The sequence below is a fragment of the Ornithorhynchus anatinus genome, chromosome 2 (genome assembly GCF_004115215.2).
Source record: "Ornithorhynchus anatinus isolate Pmale09 chromosome 2, mOrnAna1.pri.v4, whole genome shotgun sequence".
NCBI classification, from domain to species: domain Eukaryota; kingdom Metazoa; phylum Chordata; class Mammalia; order Monotremata; family Ornithorhynchidae; genus Ornithorhynchus; species Ornithorhynchus anatinus.
This window is the reverse complement of record NC_041729.1, coordinates 170,587,548-170,605,593: the sequence shown is the minus strand read 5'-3', so window position 1 is coordinate 170,605,593 and position 18,046 is coordinate 170,587,548. Positions and strand designations below refer to the sequence as shown.

Genomic DNA, 18,046 nt, shown 5'->3' with positions numbered 1-18,046 from the left:
ATGTTAGGTTGATGCCAGGATTGAAAGGAGAAGAGATGTCCTTTCCTCCACCTGGCAAGACAGGACCTCAGGAGGGTTCCATTCCCCTCCCCCATCACCAGAATTGGATCCCAGGAGGTGTGTGAAGGCCTGTTTGTGTATGTGGAGGAGCAGAACAGAATCCATGAATGTTCAGAGATTTTTGTCCCTAGACAGGGTGTCCAGTCCAGTCCAGCCACCACGGCCCCTCGGGAAACTGAAAGAGCCCAGGACACTGATGGGAGGAGGACTCAGAGCCATGATGGGAAGGAGTGTCCGGAGCCATGATAGGGAGGTGTAGCCATGATGGGGAAAAGCACCCTGAGCTGTGGATAGCAGTGTCCAGTGGGTGTGGGAGCCACGAGAGAGCCATAGGGCCAAGCCACTCCCAGGAGCTGCTTAGAGAGGGAGAAGAGGAACCCATGCAGACCCAGCTCTAGAGGAAAGGCCATGTGTCTGCCTTAGGGAGCCCACAGAAGAGGAATGCAGGGAGCTGGGGTGGTGCTCAGAAACTGTTAGCCCATGGGGGTCGCCCTATACCATGGGGGCCATGCCTGCAACACTGAGCGGGACACAGGGCAAGCATATTGGGGACACGATGGTGGTGTGGTTGGGGGAGGGGAGCAGATTGCCCTTATTGGGGTTCCTGGCCCTGGCCTCTCAGCTACCCCCTACCGTGCTGGCTACCACCCGGATGAGTGTCCAAGGGGACTGTCCACTTCTTTCCTCACCATAAAGCTCAATGTCTGCCCCAGATACCTCACTGCAACCCAGCTGTAACCATGGCCACGAGGGTCCAGGTGCCAGTGAAGAGACACTGCTACGGGGGGCGGGGGGAATTCTTCCCCCAGACACGGCCCTTTGGTCACACTGCCAACAGCCCAGTGGAGCGAGGGTGTCACAGCCATGCGATCCTGGGGGAGTGGAATAGGGGTCAGAGGTAGGGACTGGGGATCCTGTGTGACCCTACCTCAAAATTTAAAACCACTAGGAAGCCCCGTACAAGACACTAGATGGACCGGGGAGAAGGATGGGAAGTGGTTGCAGACAGCAAGTTTCCTCCCACCAGAGGGCATGGCACAACACACAGCAAAAATGACCCAGTTAGCAAGGTAGTCCAGGGTTCACAGAGGGGGAGACATTGATCAGCTCTTGCAGGGGGGCAAAGGGGGGTAAAAACCAATCAGCTAGAAACCCCTGGGAGGTTGGGGGGGGGGCAGGAAGGGGGAAGGTGCAAGGAAAGAAGAAGTCCTGGAGGCAGAAGGCCATGCTTCCCTGGCTGGAGTGAATGGTCACTTGATCATTGGCTGGACAAAGAGAGAAAGAGAGAGAAAGAGAGAGAAAGAGAAAGATAAAGAAGAGGATCCTCCAGAGTACACCTGGGGAGTGGACTGAATTCAGACACCTGGATAGGGAGTGTGGGGATTTCTGACTCCAGTATAATACGGGGCACTTGACAGAGGATGGGGAGATTAGGTTTAGCTCGATCTAATAAATACTTAGGCTTCTCCTTTAAAAAACAGCTTCAGGTCTTCTGCTGGCCCTGCTACGAAGGTGGGAGAGGAGCTGACACTGGTGGGTGCAGGAGGGTGGGAGGGACAGGAACAGAAAGTCTCAGTGGACTGGGCAGAAAGAGAAATGGTGCCCGGTCAGAGTTGGCAGGGGGATAGCTGCGTTGGAATATTCTAGACCCTGATTTGAGTCATTGTTTCTGAGGTCACAGGGGCAGAGGAAAGGTTGTTCAGGCAGTAGAGTCCCTTCAAACCCCACTCCACCCACTGGGACCCTGGTCAACTCTCCCCTCCTGAGGAATGAAAGGGTGTATGCAGATGGGGGAGAGAGAAGAAGAGAGAAACTCAAGAAACAAATTCTTCATTCATTCATTTACTCACTCATTCCATCGTATTTACTGAGCCCTTACTGTATGCAGAGCACTGATCTGAGTGCTTGGGAAATTGTAACACAATAATAGACACATTACCTGCCCACGACGAGTTTACCATCTAGAGTGGGGGAGACAGGTATCAATACAAATAAATAAAATTACAGATATGTACATAAGTGCTGTGGGGATGGGAGTGGGGAAGAGCCAAGGGAGGAAGTCAGGGTAGCATGGAAGGGAGTGGGAGATGAGCAAAAGTGGGGCTTAGTCTGGGAAGCCCTCTTGGAGGATACCCCTGCCTACAGTGGCTCAGCAGCATGGCTCAGTGGAAAACCCGGGCTGGAAGTCAGAGCTCATGGGTTCGAATCCCGTCTCTGCCACTTGTCAGCTGTGTTACTTTGGGCAAGTCACTAAACTTCTCTGTGCCTCAGTTACCTCATCTGTAAAATGGGGATTAAAACTGTGAGCCCCACGTGGGACAACCTGATCACCTTGTATCCCCCAGTGCTTAGAACAGTGCTTTGCACGTAGTAAGCGCTTAACAAATACCACCAATATTATTACAGGGAACTTATTGTCTAGGGGGGGATAGACATTAATATAAATGAATTACAGAATTTATATGCATTTATTTTACAGAATTAAATTACATTAAATGTGGGTCTGGGATGCAGAGAAAAATAAAGGAAGCAACTCAGAGCAACGTAGAAGGCAGTGGCAGAAGAGGAAACGGGGGCTAAGTTGGGGTAGGCCTCTTGGAGGAGATGTACTTTCAGTAAGGCTTGAAGTTGAGAAGGGGGTCAGGGTGTAATTGTCTGTCAGATTAGAGGAATGAGGGCGTTCCAGGCCAGAGGGAGGAATTGGGCGAGGGTTCGTGGCAAAATAGAGGAGATTGAGGTACAGTGATAAGGTTAACATTACAGGAGTGAAGTGTGTGGGCTGGGTTGTAGTAGGAGACAAAAACTCCTCACCCTTGGTGTTAAAGCAGTCCATCACCTTGCCCCCTCCTACCTCACCTCGCTTCTCTCCTTCTACAGCCCAATCTGCCTATTTCACTCCTCTAGTGCTAACCTTCTCACTATACCCTGATCTCAGCTGTCTCACTGCCAACCCCTGGTCCACGTCCTGCCTCTGGCCTGGAACCCCTGTCCTCCTCAAACTTGACAGTTACTCTCCCCCCGACTTCAAAGCCATTTTGAAGTCACATCTCCTCCAAGAGGCCTATCCAGGGTAAGACCCCAGTTTTCTTCATCTCCCATTCCCTTCTGCTTTGCCCTGACTTACTCCCTTTGTTTTTCCTACCACTCCCAGCCCCACAGCACATATGTATATATAATAATAATGTTGGTATTTGTTAAGTGCTTACTATGTGCTAAGCACTATTCCAAGCACTGGAGTAGATACAAGGTAATCAGGTTTTCCCACATAGGGCTCACTATCTTCAACCTCATTTTACAGATGAGGTAACTGAGGCCCAGAAAATTGAAGTGACTTGCCCAAGTTCATACAGCTGACAAGTGGCAGAGATGGGATTAGAACCCAAGACATCTGATTCCCAAGCCCGGGCTCTTTCCACTGAACCATGCTGCTTCTCACATATCTGTAGTTTCATTTATTTGTATTTATGTCTGTCTCCCCACCTCTAGACTGTAAGCTCATTGGGGGCAGGGAATGTCACTGTTTATTATTGTATTGCCCTTTCCCAAGCACATAGTACAGTGCTCTGCACACATTAAGCACTTAATAAATATGAATGAATGAATGAATGAGAGGGCAAGGTGATTGAGAGCTTTAAAGCCAATGGTGAGGAGTTTCTGTTTGAGACAGAGGTGCATGGGCAACCCCTGGAGTTTCTTGAGGAGTGGGGAAATGTGTCCTGAATGTTTCAGGAGAAAAATGACCCGAGCAACAGAATGAAGTGTGGACTAGAATGGGGAGAGACTAGAGGCTGGGAGGTCAGCAAGGAGGCTGCTGATAGAATAATCTAGGCTGTAAAGGGTAATAATAATAATGATAATAATAATGGTATTTGTTAAGCACTTACTATGTGCCAAGCACTGTTCTAAGTACTGGGGTAGATACAAGGTAATCAGGTTGCCCCAAGTGGGGCTCACAGTCTTAATCCCCATTTTATAGATGAGATAGCTGAGGCACAGAGAAGTTAAGTGACTTGCCCAACGTCACAAGCTTAAGTGGCAGAACAGGGATTAGAACCCACGTCTTCTGACTCCCATGTAACAAGTACTTAATAAACATTGCCATACTCAATCAGTTGATGGGATTTAGTAATAATAATAATAATGTTGGTATTTGTTAAGCACTTACTATGTTTAGAGCACAGTTCTAAGTGCTGGGGTAGATACAGGGTAATCAGGTTGTCCCATGTGAGGCTCACAGTTAATTGCCATTTTACAGATGAGGTAACTGAGGCACAGAGAAGTTAAGTGACTTGCCCAAGGTCACACAGCTGACAAGTGGCAGAGCTGGGATTCGAACCCATGACCTCTGACTCCCAAGCCTGGGCTCTTTCCACTGAAGAGCCATGCTGCTTCTCTGTTAGTACTGAGTGCGGAGAAAAGAACTGTTCTAAGCACAAGGGACAGTAATTAGTGTTTACTAAGTGCCTATTCTGGGTAGAGGAATGGACTAAGCACTCAATCACCTTGCCCCCTCCTACCTCACCTAGCTATTCTCCTTCTACATCCCAGTCCGCACACTCCATTCCTGTGGTGTTAACCTGCTCACTGTGCCTGTTCTCGCCCTCCGTATTAAGCAAAAACTCCTCACTATTGGCTTCAAAGCTCTCCATCACCCTGACCCTTCTTACCTCATCTCCCTTCTCTCCTTCCACATCCCAGCCCTCACACTCCACTCCTCTCATGCTAACCTTCTCACTGGGCTTTGTTCTCTCCTGTCCTGCCATCGACTCTTGGCCCACATCCTACGTCTGGCCTGGAACGCTCTCCCTCCTCAAATCTGCCAAACAATCAACTTCGCCCCTTCAAATCCCTACCAAAGGCTCACCTCCTCCAAGAGGCCTTCCCATACTAAACCCCTCTTTTCCTCAGCTCCCCTACCCTCCCCATCACCCTGACTCATACCCTTTCCTCTAGCCACCTCCCTGCCCCACAGCACTTGTTCATATATGTACAAATCTATAATTCAATATATATTAGTGCCTCTTGACTTGTTTTGATGTGTATATACCTGTAATTCTATTTATTTATATTGATGCCTGTTTACTTGTTTTGATGTCTGTCTCCCCACTTCTAGACTGTAAGCCGATTTGGGCAGGGACTGTCTCTTGCTATTGCTTAATTTTACTTTCCAAGGGCTAAGTACAGTGCTCTGCGCACAGTAAGCACTCAATAAATACGAATGAATGAATGAATGAATGAATGAATGAATGAATGAATGAATACAACAACCCAGCTCATACATTATGCTCCTCTAATAAGAATGAGAAGAAGAATAATTCTAGTGTTCTACAAGCAAATCATGTTGGACACAGCCCCTGTTGCACTTAGGACTCACAGTCTTAATGCTAACCTTCTCAGTGTTCCTTGATCTCGTCCATCTCACTGCTGATTTCTCGCTCATCTTCTGTTTCTGGCTGAGAACGCCCTCTCTCCTCAAATCCAACAGAAAATCATTCTCTCCCCCTTCATGGTCTTATTGAAGGCACATCTCCTCCAAGAGGCCTTCCCTGACTAAGATCTCCTTTCCTCTTCTCACACTCCCTTCTGAGCTGCCCTGACTTGTTCGCTTTATTAGAGAAGCAGCATGGCGTAGTGGTTACAGCACTGGCCTGAGAGTCAGAATAATTATAATACTAATAATGATGATGATGATGCTATTTGTTAAGCACTTACTAAGTATCAAGCACTGTTCTAAGCACTGGGAGAGATACAAGGTTGTCTCACATGGGGCTCACAGTCTTAATCCCCATTTTACAGATGAGGTAAATGAGGCACAGAGAAGTTAAGTGACTTGCCCAAAGTCACACAGCTGACAAGTGGCGGGGTAATAATAATAATGTTGGTATTTGTTAAGCACTTACTATGTGCCGAGCACTGTTCTAAGCGCTGGGGTAGACATAGGGGAATCAGGTTGTCCCACGTGGGGCTCACAGTCTTAATCCCCATTTTGCAGATGAGGGAACTGAGGCACAGAGAACTGAAGTGACTTGCCCACAGTCACACAGCCGACAAGTGGCAGAACTGGGATTCAAACTCATGAGCCCTGACTCCAAAGCCCATGCTCTTTCAACTGAGCCATGCTGCTGCTCTGTGGGGTAGGGATTAGAACCCACAACCTCTGATCCCAAGCCCATGTTGTTTCCACTGAGCCACATCATGGGTTCTAATCCCAGCTCTGCCATTTGTCTACTGTGTGACTTGGGCAAACCATTTTACTTTTCTGTGCCTCACTTACCTCATCTGTGAAAAATGGGGATTAAGAGTGTGAGTCCAATGTGGAACAGAGACTGTGTCGAATGTGATTAACTTGTAACTACCCCAGTGTTTAGCACTGTGCTTGGCACACATTAAGTGCTTAACAAGTACCATTTGTTCATCCCCTCTCCCAGCCCACAGCACTTACGTCTATACCTGTAATTTATTTATTTAGATTGATGTCTGTCTCGCCCTATAAACTGTAAGCTCATTGCAGGAAGGGAATGTGTTGGTTTATTATTATACTGTACACTACCCTGTGCTTAGTACAGTGCTCTGTTCACAGAAGGCATTCAATAAATACAACTGACTGACTGTGACTGTGTCCAACCCAATTATCCAACCCAAAGGTTAGTACAGTGACTGCCACATATTAAAAGCTTAATAATAATAATAATAATTCTAGTATTTAAGTGCTATGTTCAAGGCACTGTTTTAAACACTGGGTTTGATACAAGGTGATCAGGTTGTTCCACATGAGGCTCACAGTCTTAATCCCCATTTTACAGATGAGGTAAATGAGGCAAAGAGAAGTTAAGTGACTTGCCCAAAGTCACACAGTTGATAAGTGGCAGATCTGGGATTAGAACCCCTGACCTTTGACTTCCAAGACTGTGCTCTTTCCACTAAGCCATGCTGCTTCCTTACAAATACTGCTTAATACAATACTGCTTAACAAATACTCATATTATTATTGTTATTAATAATGTTATTATTATCCCCCATCAGCCTGAGTCAGTCACCCAAACTCTCATCTGGAGCACTGGCAAGGTCTGAGCTGCTGCTTGCTCTACTGAATGGGGTTCTGAGGGAAACGCTCGGAGGTGGCCACGGAGGGTGTGAGGGTCTTGACACCAGCAAGGGGCTGGGAGGGGTCTGACACTGCAGAAAGGAGCAGGAAGGAGAGAGATATGGCAAAAATGAGATTCAGAGCAACCTCCGGCCCTAGGAGATACTTCCCTTCCAGAGAGGGACCCCCACCAACAGAGGGACCTCAGGCTTCTGATGCCCAGCCCCTGGTATCACATTTCCAAATTGTCCAGAAATTTCTAGGCTTCTAGCTGAAACCAGATTCTGAATGAGAATCCCACAGTTACCTCCTGGGGTGCAGTCTGGGGTCTGGGTGGTCCAGGGCGGCTGGGCGGTTTGGGGGGTCCTGAAGGTCAGGGTGGTCAGATTGGTGGAGTTGGGGTTGGTGGCAGGTTTCTGGGTCTGGGAGTTCAGGAGAGCTGCAGAGAGGAACAGGAGAGAAGGAGACATCATTAGAATGGGACTTGCAGACAATTTTCCCTTTCCTCTGCCAAGGGGACACTCAAGCGGGACATGTTGTCACCTCTTGATAGAGCGGAGCTCCTGACTGGGATCTGTTCTGGCCTGGCCTGGAGTCAGCCAGGGTTCCTCCTGCTTCCATTTCAGGGACACTAAAACTCCTCACCATTGGCTTTAAAGCAGTCCATCACCTTGCCCCCTCCTACTTCACCTCACTTCTCTCATTCTACAACCCAGTCCACACACTTTGTTCTTCTGGTGCAACCTTTTCAATCTCAATTCTCAATCTCAATCTCACCTATCCCTCCACAGACCCCTAGACCACATTCTACCTACAGAGAAGTGGCGTGGTTCAGTGAAAAGAGCCTGGGCTTGGGAATCAGAGGTCATGGGTTCTAATCCCAGCTCTGCTGCTTGCCAGCTGTGTGAATTTGAGCAAGTCACTTAACTTCTCTGTGCCTCAGTTACCTCAACTGTAAAATGGGAATTAAAACTGTGAGCCCCACGTGGGACATCCTGATGAGCCTGTATCCCCCCAGTGCTTACAATAGTGCTTTGCACATAGTAAGCACTTAACAAATACCACCATTATTATTAGTGGAAAGAGCCCGGCCTTGGGAGTCAGAGGTCATGGGTTCGAATCCCGACTCTGCCACTTGTCAGCTGTGTGACTGTGGGCAAGTCACTTAACTTCTCTGTGCCTCAGTTACCTCATCTGTAAAATGGGGATTAACTGTGAGCCTCACGTGGGACAACCTGATCACCCTGTATCTACTTCAGCACTTAGAACAGAGCTCTGCACCTAGTAAGTACTTAACAAATACCAACATTATTATCATTATTATCTCTGGCCTGGAACACCTTCCCTCCTCAAATCTGCCAGACAATTACTCTCCCCTTCTTCAAAGACTTATTGAAGTCACATCTCTTCCAGGAGGCCTTCCCAGACTAAGCTCCACTTTTCTTCATCTCCCACTCGATTCTGTGTCACTCCAACTTACTCCCTTTGCTCTTCTCCCCATTCCAGGCCCACGGCACTTTTGTTTATATCTGTAATTTTATTAATTTATACTGTCTGTTTATTTCTATTCATGTCCTTCTCCCCACCCTTGACTGTGAGCTTGAAGTAGGCAGAGATTGTCACTCATTATTGTTGTATCGTACTTTCCCAAGTTAAGTACGGTGCTCTGCACACTGTAAGAGCTTAATTAATATGATTGAATGAATGAATGAACTGAGGCCTTTCTGGAGACTCCATCAGGCCCAGGACAGGAGCGATGGTATACGGGAACATGAAGAAGCTCCCATCCCCATCCACCTGGCCTCCAGCCTTTCAATAGTATTTATTGAGTGCTTACTATGTGCAGAGCACTGTACTAAGCGCTTGGAATGAACAAGTCAGTAATAGATAGAGACAGTCCCTGCCATTTGATGGGCTTACAGTCTAACCGGGGGAGACAGACAGACAAGAACAATGGCAATAAATAGAGTCAAGGGGAAGAACATCTCGTGATAACAATGGCAACTAAATAGAATCAAGGCGATGTAAATTTCATTAACAAAATAAATAGGGTAATGAAAATATATACAGTTGAGCGGACGAGTACAGTGCTGAGGGGATGGGAAAGGAGAGGGGGAGGAGCAGAGGGAAATGAGGGGAAAAGAGGGTTAAGCTGCGGAGAGGTGAAGAGGGGGTGGTAGAGGGAGTAGAGGGAGAAGGGGAGCTCAGTCTGGGAAGGCCTCTTGGAGGAGGTGAGTTTTAAGTAGGGTTTTGAAGAGGGGAAGAGAATCAGTTTGGCGGAGGTGAGGAGGGAAGGCGTTCCGGGACGGCGGGAGGATGTGGCCCAGGGGTCGACGGTGGGATAGGTGAGACTGAGGGACGGTGAGGAGGTGGGCGGCGGAGGAGCGGAGCATGCGGGGTGGGCGGTAGAAAGAGAGAAGGGAGGAGAGGTAGGAAGGGGCAAGGTGATGTAGAGCCTTGAAGCCTAGAGTGAGGAGTTTTTGTTTGGAGCGGAGGTTGATAGGCAACCACTGGAGTTGTTTAAGAAGGGGAGTGACATGCCCAGATCATTTCTGCAGGAAGGTGATCTGGGCAGCAGAGTGAAGAATAGACCGGAGCGGGGCGAGAGAGGAGGAAGGGAGATCAGAGGGAAGGCTGACACAGTAGTCTAGCCAGGATATAACGAGAGCCCGAAGCAGTAAGGTAGCCGTTTGGGTGGAGAGGAAAGGGCGGATCTTGGCGATACCGTAAAGGTGAGACCGGCAGGTCTTGGTAACGGATCGGATGTGTGGGGTGAACAAGAGAGACGAGTCAAAGATGACACCGAGGTTGCAGGCCTGAGAGACGGAAAGGATGGTTGCACCATCCATGGTGATAGGGAAGTCTGAGAGAGGACCGGGCTTAGGAGGGAAGATGAGGAAATCAGTTTTGCTCATGTTGAGTTTTAGGTGGCGGGCCGACATCCAGGTGGAGACATCCTGGAGGCAGGAGGAGATGCGAGCCTGAAGGGAGGGGGAGAGGACAGGGGCGGAGATGTAGATCTGCGTGTCATCTGCGTAGAGATGGTAGTCAAAGCCGTGAGAGCAAATGAGTTCACCAAGGGAGTGAGTGTAAATGGAGAACAGAAGAGGGCCAAGAACTGACCCTTGAGGAACTCCAACAGTTAAAGGATGGGAGGGGGAGGAGGCTCCAGCGTAGGAGACCGAGAATGATCGGCCAGAGAGGTAAGAGGAGAACCAGGAGAGGACGGAGACCGTGAAGCCAAGGTGAGATAAGGTATGGAGGAGGAGGGGATGGTCGACAGTGTCAAACCAGCAGAGAGGTCAAGGAGGATTAGAATGGAGTAGGAGCCACTGGATTTGGCAAGAAGGAGGTCATGGGTGACTTTAGAGAGAGCAGTCTTGGTAGAGTGGAGGGGACGGAAGCCAGATTGGAGGGGGTCCAGGAGAGAATGGGAGTTAAGGAATTCTAAGCATCGATTGTAGACGACTCGTTCTAGGATTTTGGAAAGGAAGGGTAATAGGGAGATAGGGCAATAACTGGAGGGAGAAGTGGGGTCAAGATCGGGTTTTTTTAGGATAGGGGAGACGTGGGCATGTTTGAAGGCAGAGGGGAAGGAGCCATTGGAGATTGAGTGGTTAAAAATGGAAGGTAAGGAAGGGAGGAGGGCAGGGGCGATGGTTTTAATAAGGTGAGAGGGAATGGGGTCCAAGGCGCAGGTGGAGGGGGTGGCACTTGCGAGGAGGGAGGAAATCTCTTCTGAGGATACTGCAGGGAAGGATGGGAAAGTAGGGGAGAGGGTTGGTGGGGGGGAGGAGAGAGGCGGAGGGGTGACTTTGGGGAGCTCAGACCTGATTGTGATGATTTTCATGAGGAAATAGGCAGCCAGATCATTGGGGGTGAGAGATGGGGGAGGGGGAGGAACAGGGGGCCTAAGGAGAGAGTTAAAGGTCCGGAATGCCACACATATAGCTGTCCTGATCACTTTCCTAAAACTCTATTATTATTAAAAAAAATAATGATAATACTTATCATATTTGTTAACCGCTTACTACATGCCAGGCACCATACTAAACTCTGGGGTGGATACAAGCGAATCGGGTTGGACACAGTCCCGGTTCCACATGGGTCTCACAGTCTTGATCACCATTTTACAGATGATGTAACTGAGGCACAGAGAAGTGAAATGAATTGTCCCAGGTCACACAGCAGACAAGAGGCAGAGCTGGGATTAGAACCCATGCCTTTCTGACTCCCAGGCCTGTGCTGTATCCACTACACCATGCTGCTTTGAACACATCACTCCCTGCTCATGAGCCTCTAGTGGCTACCCACTACTGTCCCCATTAAAAAAGAACTGGTCTCCCATCAGCTTCAAGGTCTTCCCCTATGCCCCACTCTTCCTACCCTCTCTCACTGTGCCCTCTATTTTCCTGCTCAGTTGTAGCTCAAGGATTCCCTCCTTCCATGCTCCACTCCTTCCACGCTCCCTTCCAACAGTACCTCACTCTCTATTCCGCAGTCTCAAATCCATCTCTCACTGATTCCTGGGACCTGGACTGGTTCCTCTCAATAAATGCAGCAGACCTCAGCTTTCCCTATACTCTAAAATGCTTCTTGAATCTCACCTCTTCAACCAGACTTTCCCAACTGAATCACGACTTCATATAGCATAGCAACCCCACAGCTACAGCACTGTGTCTATATTTAATTGAATTACTAAAAACTCAATTATTTATGCTAATTATTCAAATTTTTACATCTGCCCATCCCATTAGAGTGGAAGTTTCTTGGGTACAGGGAATTTGCCTTAGGCTTCTGCTCTTCTTTTTCTACGCTTAGTTCAGTACATCCAGTAGCATTATGATGAAAGTGCTGGGCACACACTAATACAGCCCTTGGCACCCAGTGGGTAAATGGTACTGTAGTCTATGCACTCTAGGTGCGAGTACAACAGTCTACACCACGAAAACACTCAGTACTGTACTCTATAGTAGATGCTTTGTTCAATACACTATTCACAATAGGTGCCTAGTACAGTGCTGTGCACACAGTGTGTGTTCAGTACAGTGCTCTGTACATAGTAGGTGTCCAGTTCAGCCTTCTGCACACACTGGGTGCCCACTACTATGCTCTGTGGACAATGGTGCCCAATACAGTGGTCTGCCCCCAATTGGTGGTCCAGTACAGTGCTCTGCACACAGAGGGTGTCTGGTATAGTCTTTATAGTCTGGTATAGTCTGTACACATTGGGTGTCCAGTTTGGTGCTCTGAGCACAGAAAGTGCTTTCTGTTCAGTCTGAGCTGCCCCATAGATTTGGGGAGGGTCTGCCCTGGACTCCAAAGTCTCTTTTGGTGGTGACCCCTAGGCTGGCAGGAGAGAATCCTGAGAATTGCTGAGACCCCTGGTACTGCCCGTGGCTCCTTGGGATCCCTGACCCCCGCCCCCGGAACCCATTACCTGGAGAAACAGCAGCTCATTGAAAAGCTGCTCTGCTGCTCATCTAATAATAATAATAATAATGTTGGTATTTGTTAAGCGCTTACTATGTGCCGAGCACTGTTCTAAGCGCTGGGGTAGACACGGGAATCAGGTTGTCCCACATGGGGCTCACACTCTTAATCCCCATTTTACAGATGAGGTAACTGAGGCACAGAGAAGTTAAGTGACTTGCCCACAGTCACACAGTTGACAAGTGGCAGAGCTGGGATTCGAACCCATGACCTCTGACTCCATAGCCCGGGCTCTTTCCACTGAGCCACGCTGCTCCTAACCCACCTGAAGCATCAGTTGATTCCCCAGACCCTAACAGGGCAGGACCTGTGGGATCACTTTCCCCGGACCGAGGTGGTAGCTGGCCCCGCTCACAGGCAGAAGGGAGGGGTTCACCTGACGACACAAGTGTGAAGGCTCAATCCCTGGCCTGATCAGACTGTCCCTGGGGACTCAGGACTGGGGTTTTCCCTCAGTGACAAACCTGGGAGTGACTCCAGCGACCCCAGTGACCCTACAGATGTGCGTGGCCCTTGGGCTGGGCACTTCCTGGGCTGGAGGCTCCGCTGTCTTGGGTCTGATGGCTGACCAACAAATCTGGGGACACGGAGGAGTGAAGGAGAAGCAGCGTGGAGAAGCAGCGTGGCTCAGTGGAAAGAGCACGGGCTTTGGAGTCAGAGAGTGAAGGAGAAGCAGCGTGGAGAAGCAGTGTGGCTCAGTGGAAAGAGTACGGGCTTTGGAGTCAGAGGTCATGAGTTCAAATCCCAGCTCTGCCACTTGTCAGCTGAGTGACTGTGGGCAAGTCACTTAACTTCTCTGTGCCTCAGTTACCTCATCTGTAAAATGGGGATTAAGACTGTGAGCCCCACGTGGGACAACCTGATTTCCCTGTGTCTACCCCAGCGCTTAGAACAGTGCTCTGCACATAGTAAGCGCTTAACAAATACCAACATTATTATTATTATTATTATTAAGGAGGCAGTGACTGAACACAAGGCAGACACAGCACAGGCAGGTCTGTGGGGAGTGGTCAATCTGGGGCAGACAGGGCAGACTGGAGGTCAGTCACCTCCCGATTCTAGGGTTTGGGAATCCTGTTCACAGCCGAGACTGGTTTGGGAATCCTGCTCACAGCCGAGACTGCATTGCTTAATCTGAATGTCCAGGAGCCCACAGCTCCCCCCATCCCTTGGACACAACTCTGTGGGCCAAGCCTCCCTGTGGTGGACATGAGGGGAAAGAGACTGAGATCCCTCCTTTCCCGTACACACATGGAGAGGGTCCCCGATGCTCTGTAAACAGCCCCAGGGTTCATGGCTCCTTCTCTTTTGCTGGACCATATGTTGTTGCCACAGTGACCATCTCCCTATAGCCAGCTGCCCACAGGATGTCCAGGATGGAGCTAATGACCAGGTGTGAGTCCCATCCCAAATCTGGGATCCAGCCAATGGGTTGCCCCTGCGGCATCCATTACAGGAAGGACCTGTACACTCCAGCTTCCCCTCTGCCCAGGGAGTCAATCCTGGAACTACTGATGTCCTGGGGACAATTCTGTTCAGAGAAGCAGGGAGGCTTAGTGGAAAGAACCCCGGCTTGGGAGTCAGAGGTGATAGGTTCTAATCCTGTCCCCACCACTTGTCTGCTGTGTGATCTTGGGTAAGTCACTTAACTGTGCCTAAGTTACCTCATCTGTAAAGTGGGGATTAATACTGTGAGTCCCTTATCGGACAACCTGATTACCTTGCATCTACCCCAGCATTTAGATCAGTGCTTGGCAAAAAGTAAGCACTTAACAAATACTATCATTATTTTTCTTATTATTACTATTATTATTATACCCATCCTCCATACACCCACACGCGCGCGCGCGCGCACACACACACACACACACACACACACACACACACACACACACACACACACACACACACACACACACACCCCTGCACTTGACGTTCCAGGACAATTTGTCAGACCTAGGTCATCTGAAGTAAAAATGGGGAAAGGAGCCTGTGAGCCATCTGTCTCTTCTCCCCTCCCACCCCCAGTGCCACCAGACACTCATCCCCCAACCCTTCTACCCACAGTCCTTCCACTCCCTGGCTCTCCCTTGTATTTCCTGGGACTTGGAGGGGGAAAGGTACTGGGTTTAACCTCAGGTTTGGGGGCCCTGTCTCAGGTGCTGATGGTCTGAGGCTTTGAAACCATCGCTCAGTGATGTCCCCTGCTCAGCGACCTCAGGAACCAATTGGTCCCTCAGTTTCCCCTTGAAGATGTCTTGCTAGCTTTCTTCTGACTCTTCTAAGTCCTGTGCCCCTGTGTCCCCCTACCCCATACCTTGAAGCCCTCATCCTCCTCCCCCGCTCTGGTCCCTCAGGCCCTAGTTCTGCCACCATCCCTCTCCCGGACCCTTGAGTGAGGCAGCAGGACTTACATTTCACAATCAAGGTCACGGTCACTGACACTAACAAGATCCCGACGAACCCGGCCAGGATCCAGGCCCAGGCCCCATATCGCCAGCCTGAGGGGAGAGAGAGAGAGCCCAGCCCTTGAGTTTTTCCTGTGTGAGGGTCAGGACTGGGGGTCCAAACTTTGGACAAGGCTAGGGATCTGAACTGTGGAAAGGCTGGGGTCTGAACCACGAGCCTGGGGGGAGAGAGAGCTCCCAACCCATGGGTTCTTCCTGTGTGAGGGTCAAGGCTGGGGATCCAAACTTTGGACATGGCTGGGGATGTGAAATCTAGACAGGGCCAAGGGTCTGAACCATGGATAGGGCCAGGAGTCCACAAGCCTGAAGAGAGGAATAGCCTCTGGCCCATGATTCTTCCTGATCAAGGAATAGGGCCAGCAGGGGCAAGGAAGGGGTAGAACTGGGGCGTCTGAAGTGCCAGTGTGAGGGCCTTGTGAGTTCTTCCTGTGTGAGGGGCAGGTCCAGGGGCAAAGTCGGGGGTCTGAAACTCCAGTCAAAGAAGAAAGAGAAAACTCAGCCTGTGAGTTATTCCTGTGTGAGGAGCAGGCCTGGAGGCCAGGTATGTGATGACCAGTTTCACTGGCCCTCACAAGTAGGAGAGGGAAAAAGAAGCCAGAACAGTCACTCCTTGATGTCCTTTCCTGAGGCAATTGTAAATACTTAGCAGAGCCAAACTGGGAGACAGATTGGGCATGAAACAGTTGGGCCAGAGAAGGAGGGCAAAGGAAAGCCTTTGGTCATCTTGAGGTGAGAGGAAGAGAGCTGTTTTCCTGGGAAAGCAGGACATAGGGAGAGCTCGTGTTGTGGACCCGGATCAGACATGGGATTGCAGGAAATAATGGAGAGGATTAGGGTTTGGGTGCCTTGGAGAGTCAAGGTCCAGAGTTAGGACTCCAGAGGAGAGACTCTCCTGCCCCTAAGGAGAAAAAAGGTTGCTAAAAGACCCTACTTCTGAAGAACTCAGGGTGAAACTGGAATCTGGGGGATCCTGAGAAAACAGGGGGAAAAAACAGAAGAATAGGAGCTCTGCAACATCTGCAGGGGATAAGTCTGTTTATTGTTGTACTGTGCTGTCCCAAGAGCTTAGAACAGTGCTCTGCACACAGCAAGCACTCAATAAATAATGATTGAATGGATGAATGAGTGGATCATGTACATAGAACCCTCCGTGGTGGAAAAGTATTAGAACTAGGGAATGGGTGCTTTGAATCAGAGTTGTTTTCATTGATATCGAATTAAGAAAACATTAATTATTATCAAGATCTTGATGTCTGTCCATGGTAGATGTGGACAGGTTTCCCATAATCCCTGGCATTTACTAAGCTCTTACTTTATGCAAAGCACTGCTCTGAGTACTTGAGAGAGTACAATACAAAAGAGTTGGTAGTCACATTTCCTGCCCACAATGAGCTTACACTCTCGAGGGGGAGACAGACATTAATATAAATAAATTACATACATATGCCAATCTCACCAATGGACATTACGGGTTGTCTGGGATGCTGGAGGTTGACCCTGGTGATCCTGAGCCTAAATCCCAGTGATCAGTGCATCAATTAGGGTCCCCGGTCTCTCTACTCTGGCTATGTGGAAGCAGAATCCTTGTGTCCAGCCACACACGACTGAAGTGGATTAGGGAGTTCTGTCTGACATTCATGGTGTCTTGTGCCTGCCCACATAGGCCATTGGCTTGGCCTAGGTGACCTTCAAGCTCCACCCTCATTTGGATAGACTCTTTCAAACTGCCATGAAGATTTCTGGGTCCCTGCCCAATTCCCCAGGGACACTTTGCTGGATGACAGGGTTCACTGAAGAAGCATGGCTCAGTGGAAAGAGCCCAGGCTTGGGAGTCAGAGGTCATGGGTTTGAATCTCTGCTCTGCCACTTGTCAGCTGTGTGACTGTGGGCAAGTTACTTAACTTCTCTATGCCTCAGTTCTCTCATCTGTAAAATGGGGATTAAGACTGTGAGCCTCGCGTGGGACAACCTGATTACCCTGTATCTACCCCAGTGCTTAGAACAGTGCTCTGAACATAGTAAGTGCTAAACAAATACCAACATTCTTATTATTGTTATTACTCCAAACCCTGACATTTCTGCATTGAGCTCAAATTTGTCTGGTGCTCTGGATATAGCTCTGCCTGGGCCATTGGATACAGTTCTGCCTGGAGCTCAGGCACAGCTCTTCCTGGGTCACTGGGCACAGCTCGGCTTAGCAGGATTAGGGACTCTAACTCTTTCCAGCCTAACAGTTTGTTAATTTCAGGATCCTCCTGACATGGACATAATGATGCCCAAATCTCAGTGTCACCCTCTCAGAGTGCAGGAGAGAGGAATCCTCCTCAATACCACTCCCCAAGCCCAAGCCCAAGCTCCTAAATCCCATCCAGAGAAAACACGCACCTGGCTTGGTGTGGGACCTGCCTCCATCATCGATATTCAGTTCCTGATAAAGGTTTCCTGGAAAAGGAGCAGAGATCAGAGATGTTGGATAGGCCTGGGACCTGGTCTGCTCTACATAGGAGTCAAAGGAGTGACCTGTGTCCCCAGTTCTTATCCCAGGCCTGACTGATCCCTGATGGGGCCAGCGCTCGGACATCCTGCTCACTGAGTTCTCATCCTTAGAGTGCCCTGGGCTTTGCATGTCCCTCCCCGTGGGACAGGTGGGGAGATCCAAGGCCAGAAGTTTCGACCTTGAGTGTCCAGCAGTCATAGAGGACAGGGCAGGGTGGACACAGAGCTGGAGAGGCAGAGTCCGGGGGAAGGGTCTGTGTCCAGAGCCCTAGTTTGTGTCAGAGAGGCCAATCACCCCCCACTCCTTGCTCAGAGTCATCAGTGTGGTCACTTAGTCCATCCTCATGCCCCAGAGTCCTCCCTCAATCAATCAGTGATATTTATTGAGTGCTTACTCTGTGCAGATCACTGTTCTAGTGCCTGAGTGTGACCCAGATCTCCTGTT

General features: G+C 49.4%; 1 protein-coding gene across 1 annotated transcript in view; it reads right to left on the bottom strand.

The window, feature by feature from the left end:
- Positions 1 to 18,046, bottom strand: part of LOC103168043 (killer cell lectin-like receptor subfamily B member 1F) — a 113,483-nt gene that overhangs the window by 81,397 nt on the left and 14,040 nt on the right. The window contains exon 3 of the mRNA XM_039911272.1: positions 17,491 to 17,547. Within this exon, the coding sequence (XP_039767206.1) occupies positions 17,491 to 17,547 (57 nt within the window). The remainder of the gene's footprint in view (positions 1 to 17,490; positions 17,548 to 18,046) is intronic.